Here is an 18250-nt window from a genome sequence, read left to right as displayed (position 1 = left end):
CATATTAACCAAGATATTCTTCCATATATCTGATATGACTATTACAGCTATGTTTTATTTTCCTATTCCCCAACTGTTTTATTTCGAATTATGAAGATTCCATTTAATCAAATTAAAACACTCATCTCCTACAAAAACTCTTACAAACTACCCTTCACTTTTCATTAAATTAGATGGACATTTTACCATACTTTCAAAAAGGCTCGGATTCAACAGTTCCTGAATACAACAATTAGAAAAATTAGAATCAGTAGAAAACTCCAAAAGCAAAATCCCTACATCTAGTTATACTGCGTGTCCATCTTAATAACCAAGAGATATTCTTCCTGATATTTGATGTGTCTATAGTAGTTAACGTTGCCATAAACCCGGTGAAGCCTGAAACAGTTTCTTTCTCGATTCCCCAGCTATTTCATTTCTAGACTCAACGATTCCATTTCACCAAATTAAAACATTCGTCTTCTACCTAAACTCCCTACAAACGTCCCTTCACTTTTCAATCAATAGTACTCCATCCCGAAGGAGAAAATTTCGTCTGTACCCACCCCAATCTTTCAAATCTAAAGTCTTCGGATCATTAGCAATGATCAACCCAACCATTAGCTTAATTACAGTCATCGTACAGAGCTCCAGTCCAACGTGCTAATTGATACTAATGTCCCTCATAATACGAGAGGCTAATATTCGGGGTGGAAAAATGGAGGGAGTTTTCCCCAGGTTTTGTCCAGAGAGAAAGATCTTCCTGGGTCTCAATGGCAGGTAACGACAGATTCTAATTGATTAGATCGTTGGTTTGATGAGCAGGAAATTAAGGATGAACTAATCAGTGCAGTTGAATGGTTGAGATTACCTTTTTTTTAAATGTGTATTTGGGTATTCAAATTCGAGACTTGAAATCAGAACGATCTCTAAACGCAACTTGGGTTTGAATATAATTAGGAAAGTCTCATTTGTCGTATTTTAAAACAGTCGATTCGAAAGGATAAAACTACAAAGCGTGCCAGAAATGAACGATGGTAATAAGAAAGATTAGGAAACGAGATAGTTCCACAATTAACTTACACTCATTGTATTATTGAATAGTACAATTCAATGAAACTCTCATTATTAATGTTCCATTTTTTTAAATGTGCTGTTCGAACATGGAGAATTTTTCATTCAATTTAAGAACAATTGCTGAGAAATGTTTTTTTTCCACAATTGACTTAATGTGTTTGTTCTACAATTAAATTTTTAAGACGAAAACTTGAAAAGGATTTTAAAAAAGCATTTGAAAAGAAAGGAAGCATAGCATTGTTTGTTCAAAAATAATTCTCTTTTATTGAATCGTTTTTATTCGTTAGCATTTATAGAATCGTTTGGGCAGTGTTTTTCAATTAATATTTAGTGCAGTTGAATGGCTGAAATTACTTTTTATGGGTATTCAAATTTGAGACTTGAAAACAGAATGATCTCTAAACGCAACTCGAAAGAAAAAAAACTACAAAGCGTGAATGAAATGAACGATGGCAATAAGAAGGATTAGGGAAAGAGATAGTTACACAATTAACTTAAACTCATTGCATTTTTGAAGAAATTCAATGAAAGTTTTACTATATATAAATGTTCCCTTTTTCATATATGCTGCTAGAATATGGAAAAAAAATTTCATTCAACTTAAGAACAATTGTTGTGAAGCGTTTCTCAAAAATTGCCTGATTGTCCTTTTTTTGTAGTTAAAATTTAAAAAGGAAAATAATAAAACGATTTTAAAAACGTAGCATTTATAGACAGAATCGTTTGCTTCAAAGGAATCCTTCGTTTTTTGACATAATTATTGACATAATTTTTTCAATTTATTGATATAATTAATTTTTTTGATATAATTATTGATTTATTGATATAATTATTTGATTAAAGTAAGTTGAAGAAATGCACTTTTTAATAGTTTGAAGGTTGCGTACTATTAACGTCTGCTGAACTATTAATGTTTAATGACAAATAACTTAATAAAGTTAAGTTAAATTTATCAGATTTCTTGAAAATTTCAATATTGAAATTATCTCTCTTTATTTTGATAGAGATGGTCAATAGACATACTAAATTGTGTTTGAACATATTTATTATTTTAGGCTTATAAGCATTTTTATAATAACTGATACAAGTATTAAATTTATTTTACATTTAGTTTCGGAGTTTTCCCATTTTCCTGCAAAGATTATTTACTAGAAAACTAAAAATGAACATATATTTGGGTAATTTAACAAAATATATAAGAAAACTGAGCATATACACACTATCTGATAGCTGTCCAATGGAACATACTAGGAAATATATTATCAAGCTGCTAAACTTGTTCTTGGAAACTGAACATAAACATATTAACTGAAACATATTAGCTAATAATATCCGAGAAATTAAATATATAATAATAACTATTTTATATTTTTATTCTGTTTATGTGTTTCCTTCTTTGTATACGAAAAAGAGCTTCAGATTTCGGAAATGTTGTTATTACGGAAACTGTTGGATTCATTATGCGATGTTAGTTTGGATAAAGTTATCATACCTTAAACTAAAACCTGTACCTTTTCAAACAAACATTGGAAATATTTACGAACCAGATATTAATATGTTTAGGAACTAAGTTTAGCATTTTAAGTACATTATAAATAAGAATTTAGCCTCAGCAAAAAGTTTTTCAGTAAAAGAAAGCAAAAGACATGTGCCTAACTATCACTCGCCATACGATTTAGGATGGTTAATGACTGCGAAAAAATCTGAGTTGTTACCAATTATCTCAAGTAAACAGCTCTAAAAAGCGTATGGCATGTAATATCTTCTCTCCCAACACGCTAGACTTGTAGTGCGTTTCGATCTTCTTCATGAAAAAAAAAAGCATCATAATGAGTGAAAACACAATAGTTGGATTAAAAAATCATTCGAATAAATTTCTTATGCTGTTCATTTAGGCAAAATTACTTCGTTTTAATGCGAAGATTTGTTTAAATTATTTTATTATTAATATATAATTTCACTCTCTTTTTGTTAAATTTATTTCCAATTTTACTTTAATTTAAAATAAAAATATCTGACATGGCTGGTTCTAAGCATATGTTATGAATAAGTTAATACTTTTTGAAAAAAATCGACTGCATAGTAAAATAATATACCAACAAATCAATCTTTTTTTTTTAATTTTGATGTATACCTCATCATTTTCCTATTAACTGTGAAACAGTTTGAGATTATCTAATTCTTTTCATCTATTGTAGTTTTCTCTCTGTTATTCTTCGTTCTTTGTTAAGGGCGAGTTCGGATGAAACAAAAATGATTCTCCAATTTCTGCCATTTCCCCCCAATTGATGGACAGAAAATATAGAACAATTGGTTAAGAACCATCTGAAACTGGCCAGTCGTGAGGAAACAAAAATAAAAACGTCACCAAAATGAGTCCAATTTTCGAGTCTTGCGATTGGCTCATCTTGCGGTTGGCAGACGATAATAACGTCAAGCAGTTTCTTCTTCGCAAGTAGAGGGGCGACATCTGGCGATTGTTAGCGCCTGACAGATTGGCTCCATTAACGTTTTATCACGCTCACACGATGACGCGCAAATATCATATACTGTACTTGAACTCTAAAAGGCCATTTTCGAACTTTAATGTCTCTCAAACAATTGCATTAAAGTTGATTGAAAATTTCGAAGCACTTTTTTCTCGACATATGGTGAAAGTCAATGTTGATGGTTGAACCTTGTTAATGTCAGATATATTTTTTTACGGGAGAATAATTGGATAATTCTTAAGACACAGAAAGCAATTACGCGTACCATTATACTAAAGAAGCACGACAAATGCTTGGCAATTTCGCTTTCTGGGGTATTTTCTCAAGTAATTTTTACATGAATGAATAGTTGATGATCAGCACATACGCACTAAATTTTAAAAAAAAAATCCTTTCATAAGTGGGCATAACTAAATTTATTGTTTTGGTCGGAGGCAAACGAGAGAGAAGAAACTTTCTAAATTTCTCTTGAAAGTTGAAAATTAGTACATGATTTAAGAAGAAGAAAAGAGATTAAACCATATATTTTATTGATTTAAATGTTTTATATATTTGCAGCAATACAGAATCGCGAGGTTTAGCAACACCTAGTTATGAAATTTATTTTAGAATGAATTTTATGCTAACTTAGTTTTTAAATTAAATAAGTGCATGCGATTATGTTTTTTTCTAAATTTGAAGAAATGTTGAGCAGAAACTAAATCATTAAAGATCTTGCGCAATCTAAAAATATTTTGTTTGAAGCCTTAATAACCGCCTATCTAACGGTTTCTTCTCTATAAATATGTGATTTTTAACTGTTCCTTAAAAGGTAGGATTTAAGTAAGGATCCAAACTTTAATTGAAAAATTCAATGGTCCGAGAATAACCTTTATAAGTTAATATTTAGATTCGCAATACTATTTAATACTATTAATACTATTTATACTATTCAATACTATTTAATACTTGTGTTTTTTTTATTAAAATATATAAATAAATTGGCACCTTTTTCAAACAAAAATTTTCATTTCATAACTTTCCATTATTTATTTTTTGATGATAATAAAAAAAAGCTTAGATTTGGTAGTCAACTGACTTTTTGAGATAAAATGCTACAATAGCTCCTTAGGATCAGTTGAAAATATGAACCTTTTAAATTACCTGCTTTTTCTTAACACGTTTCTTTTTTTATTGCTTTCACCATGACTTCTCTAGAGGAGTTGACCCTTCAAATAAAAAAAAAAGTATATGCCTCCGAAAAGGAACTATTGGTCACTTACTTATACCTTGGCGTTTTTTCTACTTGTAACAGAAGATTTAGCTAATTGTATCATGCTCATGAAAAAGGTGCTTAAAACCATTCTGGTTTGAAACGTGATAGTTGAACAACAAAGTACATATTTTTCGATTAAATTAATAATTCAGAGACTGAGGGAACTAAGCCGGAATAATCTACGCCAAAAAAAAAAAGAAACTTATTGGATTCAAAACGTAATTATATATTTCACATTCATATTTGAAAGATTTGTAAAGAATGAAGATTCATTAAGAAAGGTAAAAATGAAATAGAGTTAGCGAAATGCAAAATATGTATAAACTTAATTAAATTTAATGATTTTTATCAATTCCGAAATTTTTGCTCACATTCCTGTGAAACAAAAACAAAACGAGAATGAGCGAAGAGTAAAAAAAAAAAAAAAGAAAAATGGTCGGAATTCCATTTTCTCTTTCGAATAATACTTTTTATTAACTGCACAGAGGTATTCCAACTCACCGTTAAAAAAGTTTCGAAAAAATAAATTGGTGATTACGAAAGACCAAAAGATCTCGCCTCTTTAATCATCTCAACTCTCCTCTAATCATTTTGCTCTTTGTTCTATTATTTCGGCATCGTTTGTTCTTTGTTCTTATTTTAAAAATGAAATTCGATTCTATGAATGAATGAGAAGAAAAATAAAATACTTTATCACTTTCGAGTCCGTTTCTTTTTTTCTTTGGTAAAAGACAGTATATCTTTGATTAGGGAAATTCGATCCCCGTGAAACAAAAGGATGTAAGAATATATTCACACGATTCCTTCTGATGGCGGGAGTTGAAATATTCCTTTTGCTTTTAACTCGATTCGCTCTTTGTTAGTTACAGTTGTCACGCTCCTGATAGAATATTTCAAAACTAGCAAAAATTCATAGTTCTTCTTTGGATGAAGTTATTTTCTTGAAGAAAAAGTTGTAGTATATAATAAAACCTTTCTTATTTTTTTTAATCTTTACTTTCACATACATTAAAAAAACTTAATAACTAAATCGTGATAAAATTGAGGAAAAGTTTTTTCTTGCGCTGGCAATGGAAAGTTGAAAGAAACAAAGCTCTAAGGGCCAAAATTTAAATTTGAAAAATAATTCATGAAAAAATAATAATAAATAAGATAGATAGAGTCAAATGCAGATGCGGCGCTTCAGCCGATATTCACTATATCCTCCTCGTATGTCCACTTTTAAGACAACAGCATACCATACTTCGAATCGAACTTTGTTTTGCAGCTCTGTCCTTCTCATCACCCACGGACACATCTGATAATCACAAACTTCAATCCTTTATTCAATTCCTAAAGGGTATCCTTGTACTGTTAAATACATCCAACCATTCACTTCACCCTAATATAATTGATAGGCCAGCTATAAGTGATAAACAGTAAAGAGGTCCGAAAATTCCCGTCAGTCATCATCATCATCGTCAAATAAGATAGATTTTTTTAAAATTATGACTCTCATGAGCCGTGGTGGCTCAGGGGCTAGAGTATTTGCCTTCCAATTAGGTGAACCGGGTTCGATTCAAAGTGATGACTGGTCGGTACGAATTCCGCACCCGGCACTCTGCTCGCACCGACCACAGTGCTGACGTAAAATATCCTCAATGGTAGCAGTAAAATATTCTCAATTACCGTTTATACAATGCAAGAATGAATTACGCTAACGTGCAATGCGAGCACAGCGAGAACAGATAGCAAAGCCATCCTACGAAAGCAGATCAGAGGAGACTGACTGATGTAGCGTGTAGGGGGCAATGCCCCCCTGTTATAATTTATTTGCCACCAATTCATTTAAAATTGAGAAAAAATTAATCCAATGGATTTAAAAAAATACTGTTCTTATTGATTCATTTAAAATTTATAGCAAAATAAATTAAGTTACTTCATCTGGAATATAAGTATAAAAGTGGAAATAATACTTCGATATAACACGAGTTATTTAATCTCAAAGATTAAAAATTGTGTCAGAGAAATTAGAACCTGTGTGTTACATTTTTGTATTGTTCAGTTAAAAGAATATCTCGATGTAACACGAGATATTTAATCTCAAAGATAATTAATGAGTAAGCATATTTACAAAGATATTTAGTTGTATCAGAGTAATTAGAATCTATGTGTTACATTTTTGCATGGTTAAGAAACTAAATTTATATTTTATTAATTTTAAACACATTGGGATAAGCCCCCTGTTTGCTGCGCTCTCCAATTCTGAGGTTTGCTTCACAATAATTGTTGTTTTCTGACATAAAACGGTTTTTTCTACGAAAGTTGAATTTATTCACTTAAAGTCTATTTATTAAGAGAAATTCTGTTTGTTACACGCTTTTGCCGCCCACTTCTAAGTCCAACCTGTTCCCTGATGATTCTATTAAGATCAATTAGTGTATGCAAATAATTTTGATTTTGCAATCATGCTTTATTTAACATTAAACACTTATATTTTAAATTTAGTAAGTGCATAACCGTATTTTAATTTCATCGTTTATCTGGTATTTTAAACGCAATTTGTGCATGCATCACATTGTGCATGAAGCTGATGGAACCTCTTAATCATTTAACGAATTTTTTCCAACTGTCATTTATAATACTATATTAGTGTGATTTGCACCAAAGATAAAAATAATTGTTAAACGTTTAATAAATTTATCTTAAAATATAGCACATTAAGGTAATATCATAGAATTACATTATATTGAAGAAACAACTCTTTCAGCTTTAAACTCTTAAACTAGAAAATAAAAATCAATAATTGCAGCGTAGAATAAGAAAAATAAATATTATGAGTAACTACCTTTAAATTTAAGATAAACAAAAATATTTTGTAAGAAAACGATTTCTTCATGACTTTTACTAATGATTTCCTGATGACAACCAAAAATGTAAGGAAATTAATGTGGAAAAACTGAATCCTGTCATGTGATTTTACGGCTTATAAAATGCTCTAACAATAATGGAAAATTGCGTTAGACCATTTTATTTTTATGTTACATCACTGATACTATATTCTGTCACTGATACTTCTGTTTTAATGGTTATAAATTACTGATATAGTTACAGCAGATTAGCTGAGAGGGCTTATCTATCAATCGCACCACCGGCTGAAAGGGGATTTGAAATCCCAGCGTTGATACCACGGTATTTTTTTCTGTTATCAGGAGTTTCCAGCATCATGTAGTTCTCAATTGGCAACCCTAGACTATTGGTATACGAAATTCTCATTCATAGATGACAGTACCACAAAGCTGTTTAACACAAAATATTTAGTGTTCCCCCTTTCTAACAATGAATGGCACCACTGGATAAATTAATTAAATCATATTCCAAGGTTAATTTGACAAACATAACTCAACCACAAACTAACTACAATGCCCATTACTTAATGAAAAGCAGCCTAACATAACCCAATTCCAATGTCAAGTGAAATTTTATTATTGTGGTTTTGAAGCCATGTTAGTTGTAAATGGATACGAAACAGTATAGTTTTATTTTCATAGTTTCTTAAGCTTATACCAGATGTAAACAATTTCAAATCCACAAAGGAAAAGGAATGTTTCTAAACATTATTTTTCCTTACTTTTATTTTTATTAGAATGTTTCTAAATATTATTTTTCTAAATTTTTCCTTGAAAAATAACTTTTGTTCAGATATTTTTTAAATTAAATAATTTGATATTTTTAAATTTGATATGTTTGGCATTTAATATATTACTTTCATAAGAAATTGTATCTATAAATTAACTAGAAACTAAATACTGTCTAAGTGGAATGCTTTCCGCTATTTGTTTTTGCGTATTTCACCATATCTTGAGAAATTTATAAGCGAAATGAAAACATTTTGCACACAATTATAAAATTCATTTATCCAAAGACAATTTCGCGCAAAATATAACTTACAGTAAATATTTATAAGCTTTATTATTTTATTCACTAATAGCTGATCTGAAAGGTTTACAAGTCTTTACATCATTTATTAGGATGCAAATTTAATTTTCAAAATGCAAAATTTGGGCGAAATCTGTTTAATAGTTCCTAAGTTGAGTTCAAGAACGCGAAAATTCGATCATTTTTTAAGATAATTTTTTTTCTTGTTGCTCACTGTGCATTTTGATCTGCTTTTGCTTAAATGGAAATGACAACTAAACATATATAAATTATGTCTGGCTTTTCTTCATATTTAAAAAACACTTTTTACTTCTTGGAAATAGAAATGGGGAAAAATAAACTGCTAGAGACAAATTTATTTTACTTTAAGATTTTAAATTTCCTCAAAGTGTCGTACTTATTCGTTTTTTATTTGTTTTTATTTCATATTTGTATTTTAAATTGTACATTTTACTCGTAATTTCTAGAACTGGCTATTTATTTTTCATTGATTGCTTTTGATTTAAGTACTTATTATTTTTACTCGTTGTCTTTTGAAAGTTACGCTTCCATGTTTTTCCAAACTATATACCACTCGACCACGGAAAGTCAAGAATATATAGTAGGATTTCATGTTAATACTGGTCCCGCAGTGGACTGATCATTAAGACACGACTTCCAGCAGATCACCGAAGATCACTGGCTGCTGTCAGTGTGCACTTGGTGACCCCTTCGATCAGTCTGCGTCGGATCCGAGAATGGACGGTATTGGTCCCGGTGAAACTGTTCTACCGTAAAAGGCTAGACTTCGCGGGCAGGTCGTCGGGCTACCAAAGCTGAGGAGCCATTCCTTCTGCACAGGATCAAAATTGTGACTGCAAGTCTTTTGATCATCATCTGGGATGTTTCCCACACCTTCGCAAATAGCCCATTGTGAGCTGCGATGGCTCAGGAGATCGAGCGTTCGCCTTCCAATGAGGTGAACCAGGTTCGAATCCCAGCGATAGCTAGTCGTTATGAATCCTCATCCGGCTTGCATCGACCACAGTGCTGACGTGAAATATCCGCAGTGGTACACGGATCATGGGTTAGAGTCCCTTTGTTGTCTGGCTAACGGTGGGAGGTTCTCGTGGTCATCCTTTCCCTGCAACGTAAATACGGGTTAGTTCCATCAAAAAGTCTTCCAAGAAGGTAATTTTCTCCCGATACTTGATCCAGGAGTTCCCTTGTCTTCTGGATGGGGTTCAAAATTTCAAGGCTACGGAGTTGAACACTAGCAGTCGTAAAACAGAAAATCGGGTCGGCTGTTCAACGACGATTATAAAATTAAAATAAAATGGACCATTGTGCAGCACTAGTGCAACGTAAATGAACTAAGACAACAACAACATGTTAATAATGCTAAAGTAAAAGTAAAATAAAGTGAAAAATATCAAAAGATATTTATTTTTTTCAGAATGGCAACAGCCCATACATTAGGAATTTCTTCTCATCATATTCCTGAATGGAATGGAGATGAAGGTTGCCAGAATCAAAGCAACACTCAAGAAGTATGTCTCGATCCTTACTTTAGCCACTGTCTCTTCCGGATAGGAATCTATGGATGGAGAAAACGTTGTTTATATTTCTTAATCATACTACTTGGTTCATTAGTTGTTATTAATCTTTCTCTCACCGTATGGATCATCAAAGTTTTAGATTTTACTATGGTAAGTGCGCGTGAAAAACTTTTAAACATTTTGAACAACTATAATATTGTTCAGCTGTAATTTTAATAGGGTACATAATTGAAACGTATTATCTACTGCAATTACTCATCTTAAGTTTGTTTACATGATAAAATGGAATAACTTGGTACGGAATGCTTAAACTTAAAACCAAGATACCGACATTTAGGTTCTAAGTTGAACTAATTTCTTAAAAGCATAGTTAAAGAGGAAAGAACTCAATTTTTGAAAAAATTTTTATTGTTAGAATTAAGCGGGATCATATAGTATTTATATTGCCCCTTTGAAACAATGCTTAACCTAAAATAAAATTTACCTAAAATAAGTGATTAAGAATAGCTTTCAGTTCATATACAATATTTAAAATGAATTGCGAAATTAACAAAAACATTACTCATGTCCTTAAGCTAAAAGTCATTAAAGTATGTCCCGATGTTTTCTATATTGTTAGAAATTTCTCGGAAAAATAGTTAACGAACAATTTATTTACATTTTATTTTACCATATTCAACGAAAACTTTAAAATAAACATAAAGGAGGTGGCATTCAAACTTTCAACTCGAAAACTGGATACAAAGTTCTTTGAAAGTTGGAAACCAAGCCATATGTTTGGGCTTATTATCAATAGCAGATACCATTATTTTCCTTCAAGGGATACACAGCACAACTGCTGATGTCTAATATTTTTATAGAAATGAGTGTGTGATGAACACCTTATTAAGCCACGCAGTTTCGTGCAACTGGGTGCATACTTTAACAGAGAGAGCTAGTGTATCAATCTCATGGTCGGCTGATCGAGGGTTCATATCTCAGCGTTGATGCCATAATACTTCCTTAATTCCTACGACGAATAAAGAGTTTCCAGTTTCCTGCACTCCTCAAATGGTGACTCTGGACAGTTGAAATACAAAGCTATTCATTCATGCATAGATGACAGCACTACAGAGGAGCAGCTTAACACAAAAAAGTCAAATCTTTCACATTTACCTCAATAGATGGTGCTACTAGTAAACTAATTAAGACACATTCAATGGTTCACTTGATAAAAAATAACTCGATCACAACCTAATTCTTTTTCCCTTTACCTAACGTAAAGCCTCACATATTTTAACTGCAATATTTAGTTTAATTTCATTTTTTCGATCTTGAAACCATGCTGGTTGTAAATGGTTGCAAAAAATGTATTTCTTTGTAATCATTATTTTTTAACTGTACCAGTTGTAAACGGTTTGAAATCCGTAAAGATAAAAAAAATAGCAGATTTCAATCATAAACTTCATGGTTTATGGTTATGATGACATCGGTTATGATGTCATTGGTTATGATGACAACAGATTGGAATACAGACTGTTGCTAATTAGTCCACCGTTATTTTAGAATGAAAAGTATATCATTCCCCTTTTGATATTTTAGTGTCTCTCTGAATTCATTGATTTAATTTAAAAAGGTTTTATAAAAAAAAAAATTTGAAAAAGTCTAAACTAATTAACAATTTTCCAAGATTATACCTATCATTGGGAATTTCATGGCTGTTTCTAAAAACATTGACCAATTAGTATAATTAGTGTTATATTAATAATAAAAAAAGCTACAGATCAAAGAAAACAAAATTGAAACCAATAACAGGCTGAAAGTTCAGCATTTAGATTGAAATTATTTTGAAACTGCCCACTACACATATTTTCTAAGAACGATTAGCAGTTGATGATTTGTTTACATGGTGAAGACTGTCATTCCAGTCCACCTAAAACATTGTGATCAAAAATTTACTCTTTTTGACATTGCATGTTTATTTGGATTGCAATGTCATGCGCTTAAAAACAAATAAAAAAAACATGTTTTTTTAAGAAAAAGTTCCTGAAATAATAATAAATAAAAAAAATAATCCCATGTTCTAATAACAATCGTATAGTGTAATGACAATTTTGTGAATTTTGTTGATTGATCCATAATTATTGAAATTGTGCTCCTTTATCTTATTTGTTTTCTCTCCACAGGATGGCATGGGAAATTTAAAAATTCGAAAAGATGGTATAAGGGTAGAAGGTCAATCAATATTCCTCAAATCACTCTACGCTTCACAAATACAATCTAGGCAGGTAAATCTTAACTTTCTTTTGTAATCTTTTGAAAGAAAAAATGTAGATTTCTTTTATACATTGAATTCCAGTATTTCTTATAAAATTGCCTGAATATTGTATCTAAGGTGATTGAAAAGAGGCTTGATCTCGTAAATAATGAGTTATCAATTCATTAATTATCGAGCTATAAGAAATAAAAATTGAAATTACAAACTCTACTGCGTTAAAAAAATTTAATGCAAATTTTAGAAGTCTCCAGATAATAATATGGAATGCTTGATATACTTGCTGTTGATCACTGTGATGTGGCTCCTTAAAATAGGTAAAACTCATTTAAGGAACGATGATTCTCAGCGATAAGTTTAGTTTCACATGCCTAAAATTTGTGTTTAATATAGCTCGACGAAAATAATTCACAAAGGTTAAAATCAGAAGAAAGTGACAGAGAAACGCAGATTAATATTGCCGATAAACGCAGCAAACAATCACAATCAGACTGTGCATACTGAAAAGAAAATCCATTATGGTTTCCATTAAAATTCAATTTTTAACTAAATCTCTCTAGCAATTGAAACGTAGTAGAAAATTTTCAAATAACTCAATAATTTTTGCTTGGCAATAAAAAATCGTTTTGGTTCGTAACTTAGTTATTGATAACTACGAATAACATTAATATAACACATGTTCCTACCTTATCACGGTGCTGTGTTTGTGTGTGTTGTCCATCCCGAGAGCTACGTACTAGGAGAACACCCCCCCCCTAGCTGGACAGGCTGGAGGAGAGACGAAATCTGACCAACAGAAACATCCTGGCCTTCCTGGTAAGTGGTTGAGCATACCAGGAAGACTGTTATGACAGGTAAACATGAAAGTTTCGAACAACATTGCAAAAAGTCAAGGCCCATAATGGATTTAAAGAAATAAAGGGAAGAAAAGGCAATAGGACACAACGTCAAATAGCAAAAGTCCGAACTTTATACAAACGTAGCTGCCTAATATCAAGGAAGATCTCCAATCGACGTTGAGCATTAATGATGTTCACAAGTTATGGTATAAAAAGTATAAATATAATATAAACGATACAATAAATATTATATATATATACTATATATATAATATAATATATAGGCAATTTAAAATATAAAATTTTCCCAAGGTTTTCGTATAATATACATTCCAAATGAAATTAATTTTTGTTGGACGAGCATATAATGCAGGATAAGGAAAAAATAAATACTAGTTTAATTAGAAAATGCTATTGAGCCAAAATGCGAGTTGTGAAATATTATTTTGAATTTCATATATCTCCAATGGTCATCGACTTAAGCGAAAGTCGTCTTATAGTAGTTTTGACTACTAAAAAATCAGTATTATTCCTTGCTGCAGTGGCTGAGAGAAAACATATCACAGGAACGTTGAAACCATTAGTGGCTGAAAGCTGACATACGACAGAGATGCATAAACCTGAACGAGAGTATACATATTCCAGAGATGTAACAACTTCTGGTGGCTGAAAGCAGACATACAATAAGGACTGGAAAATCTTAGGTGCCTGAGAGCAGACATATATCAGAGACAGAAAAAGCTTTGGTAGTTGAGGACAGGCATACGACAAGGAAGTCTAAGCCTTTGGTGGTTGAGAGTGGACATAAACCTTTGTTATCTGAGAAGCAGGGACGTAAAACTCTTTGGTGGCTCAAAGTACATGATGTACGTTAAGTACATGATGGCAAATGGCCAATCTTAACCATTTTTTCGTACAATTTACGGTATAAGTTAAACAGTCTCGCTGATACTACAGTTTTCAGACATATTTGTTTCAAAGCTGACCTGATTTTCTTACTGACTAGGATATTCTATTCATACGTATATATAAAGCATTCATTTAAATTAATTTTAAAGAAATAAAAAATAAAAATTATCACCAATGTTTCATTTTTAAAAAAAATACAAGATTTCAGATGTTACTAAACTACATACAATATATTTCTTGACGTTATCAGATTCACGATATTTAAATTAACTTCATCAGGAAGATTTAACAAACAAAAAAAAATGAAATCGTTATTTTTCTACTAAAAAAATCAAATGCTTTATAAATAGCAAAAAAGACATACTATTTTTTGCGCTATTTAAATTAATTTTAATTGAAAAGATAGCATACTTTATTGAAAATAATTGCAAAAGTAATGATACAAGTCATAAAGCAAGAAATATAAGAATTAACCCAGTAAGCACACACCTCACGGCAAACGTAAGGCCGTAAGCTGGCATTCTAGGTAGGGTAACGGCAAAAGGCAAGTACAATAGGGTCCTTTATCGTTTGTTTTGAGGCATTTCAGGAAGAGGCGGAATAACTCTTCACCTATACAGGCCCGAAAAATAAAACCGTTGTTTGGCCTCTTACACTTAATTAGTTACTGGACCTTTATTGTATACCGTTGTTTGGCCTCTTACACTTAATTAGTTACAGGACCTTTATTGTATACCGTTAATTAAGTGTAATGTTACAATAGATTAATAATGAATAGATGCAGAGTTGGTAAAAAATGTGCTTTTAACTCAAAAATTTGAAAAAAATCAGGAGAGAATGGAAAAAATCCATAAAACGTTAACCGTATTTTTGAGAGGAAAAAAACAACTTTTATTATTCTTTGAAAACTGCTAATTTTTTACATAGAATATTAAAAACTTGAATTTTATTATTTTACTATAATCTAAATATACTTTATGTGGTATTACCTATTATATTTTTAAAAAAAATAATTTTATTAAAAAATAATCATTTTAAATTTTATTAAAATTTTTAAATAAATATATATAATTATTTATTTTTTCTTTTTGAAATCATTTTCTGAAGTATAATTTTTAACTCGAAATATAATATATTCTTTCTTTCTAGAAAAATTTAATACATATTCCCTTAAAAATAAGAATAAATATTAATACTTTTAACTAGAACAATTCCTTTGTTCATTGAGAAAAAGTTTTTATTTTTTCGATTGTTTATTATAAAATTTTGTTAAATTTATTGTATCAAACATGTACTTAAGAAAGACTTATTGAATTGAATACTTATTGAAGACTTTTTCTTATTGAAGACTTATTATTATTTTTTTATTGAATAAGCGATACATTTATTTTTAACGTTAAAGGATTCAATAAAAAATCCATCATTTTTGTAATTCATGGTAAAAAAAAAAAATCTAGTATAATTTATATGATAGCAGTAAAAGGCTAAAGGTCCGTCATTGTCTATTTTTTGTCATTTTAGGAAGAAGCGATATGAAAACTTTTCCCATTGTTTATGTTTTGGTCGCTTGAAAATTATTACTGTAAGCCCCAAATGAAATTAACATAAATTTTTTCCAGACTATGACTCCTTTTTTAAACCTTCTCTAAAACAAAAATGAATAGGTAAGTTTAAAATTCATGTAAATAAAAAAATCCATTTTATAGAAAATAAATGAATAAAAAAATATTGTAAATTGCTTAAATCCTCCTAGAAATTATAAATATCTTGAATTTAGAGCAAGGATTTTTAATGAGATGGGCTTTTTTATTACATTAATTTACTAACTTTTATTACAATTTAAGTGTTTTGTAATAATGAATGTATACCATTTATAATAGTAAACGTTTTATTTATATAAATTGTTTTTTATTTTATTTTTATTTTAATGTTCATTTCAAATTTAATATCTTAGTTTAATCACTTACTTCTTAAAAACTGGATTCAAAATAGTTTAAATGGTCTTAAGAATTTTGAATTTTAAAAAAATCGTGTTTAAATTTTCTGACTGTTTATAGCAAATGTCTAGTCTAATAAAGTAAATAACTTTTTTCCCCTAAACTTTTAAGCAATACTTGAAAATAATAATTGTTTAGGAAATTTTATTCTTAAATATACGTTTTTAAGTAATAAAAATACATTTGGATATTTTTATTAATTAAACTTCAAAATATTAAGCAAATAATTTTTTTTAAAAACTTATAATACAGAATATAAATAAAAATTAAAATTATACTTTCAAAACGTTAATTATATTTATTTTTTATTTGCATTACAAAAATATTTTTTCATGCAGCATTAATTTATTTTTAAAATAGTTTATATACATTAAGGAAAAAAAACTGTTTTGAATGCAATACATAGATGGCGCTGTTTTTTATTTTTTACTCTAGACGTGTTTCTGAGTCCTGCGGATAGATGGCAGAAAATATAAAGTGTAGGGTCTTGTAGGGTTGCCTTTCTTTTAACTTTGATAGAATTTCGCCAATTTACACAGAATCACAGTCGGTACGGCTTTTGTCCAGGCATAACCAATTGAGGAGACTGCGGCGACAATATCCCCCCCCCTCTCCCTTCTGCTTACTATAGTCAAGCAAATTTATCATTCATGTGTGGCAAGGGTCTGCACTATTTATTCTAGCATAAAATGTGACATAAATAAAAAAATGTTCTACTGCATATTGCCTTAACCAATTAAATAGCGGAGTAGTTATTTAAAACCATAATTGCGTTATTGAGTTTTATTTTGAAACTAAATTCTTTAAATAGCAAATTAGACAAAATTAAACATTAAATTTCTCTGTTTCAATCTTTCTTTACACTACATTCATCACATACTTCAATTCAAGTGTTAATAAAAATAGCATAGTATTTAAAGCTGGAAAAAATACAAAAGTTACAGCAGGATTGAAAAAAAGTCACCGATTTTTTCTTCTACGAAGTCGATATAAGATTTAAATAAAAATGCATTGTGTGAAAAATTACTCATTTTCCAGTAATGTTCCCTAGTTGTAGAAAAATGAAAGAAACATAACAATACAAAATAATAAACATACATTTAATCATTTTCAAATGTCATTTGCAAAATGTTTCCTATACATGAATTAAAAACATTGTTTTTTTCTCACAAGGGGTTTTGGGTTAACAAATTTTAAAATTGTGCTATGTTTTAAATCTTAGGAACTAATAACAGAAATATGGCTGAAATATTAAAATAACGGTAAGAGAACCGAAATTTTATCTGTTTGTCCCATTAAACTGTAGGTATAGTTTTAAATTTACGGTAAATTTGCAAATCAATATTTCAGAAAAGGCATAACTATTTAGACGAAATTGAATGATTATGTAATTAGAACTAAGTGGAGCTCTTTTAACCATAAACTGGTGAAAAATGAAATAGTATTTCATGCTGCCGAATCGACTTGGCAACTTTCATAGTACAAAACGAATCCAATGAATCATTTTCATACCTCCTTTTTAAAGAATGCAGTTCTTTTTGAACTAATTTATTGAAATCCGGTTAAAGTTTGACGTTAATTTAAAAAAAATTCAAAAACAGGTCATAATTCGTAAACATGCTAATATTTAAATATATTAAATGTTTTTCAGATAGTGACGATAATTTATACCTTGACTGCAGCAGATAAATTTTTATCAATTGATCAGCTTCTACAGTCCTTTTTTAGAGACAATTTTAAATATTAATCATACGCTTACTGATAATAGTTGTTCGACACAATTTATTTTTATGTATCCTTGTTTTCTACATGGAGGCACCGTCACCTGTTCGCTACGCTCGATAATCCCTGTAGTTGAATCTCATTCATCAAGTTTGAAATAATTGAAGATCAAGTACAAATTGTTTTCTTCCACTTTTTTAAGTAAAAATTACGATTGGATTGCCAGCAGTTGCATTTTAAGGATTCCTAAGTTTTGACAAATGAAGAAGAAGG

At 30.1% G+C, this 18250-nt stretch overlaps 1 protein-coding gene across 1 annotated transcript in view; it reads left to right on the top strand.

Moving 5' to 3' along the window:
* Positions 1-18250, top strand: part of LOC107437653 (delta-sarcoglycan) — a 119370-nt gene that overhangs the window by 59108 nt on the left and 42012 nt on the right. Inside the window, exons 2-3 of the mRNA XM_016049731.4 lie at positions 10154-10406; positions 12422-12523. Coding sequence (XP_015905217.2) covers positions 10155-10406; positions 12422-12523 — 354 coding nt within the window. The 5' untranslated portion in view covers position 10154. The remainder of the gene's footprint in view (positions 1-10153; positions 10407-12421; positions 12524-18250) is intronic.

This window comes from Parasteatoda tepidariorum, chromosome 1 (assembly GCF_982258835.1).
Source record: "Parasteatoda tepidariorum strain Cologne lab strain chromosome 1, Ptep-v5.0, whole genome shotgun sequence".
NCBI classification, from domain to species: Eukaryota; Metazoa; Arthropoda; class Arachnida; order Araneae; family Theridiidae; genus Parasteatoda; species Parasteatoda tepidariorum.
This window is presented reverse-complemented; position numbering and strand designations above follow the sequence as displayed.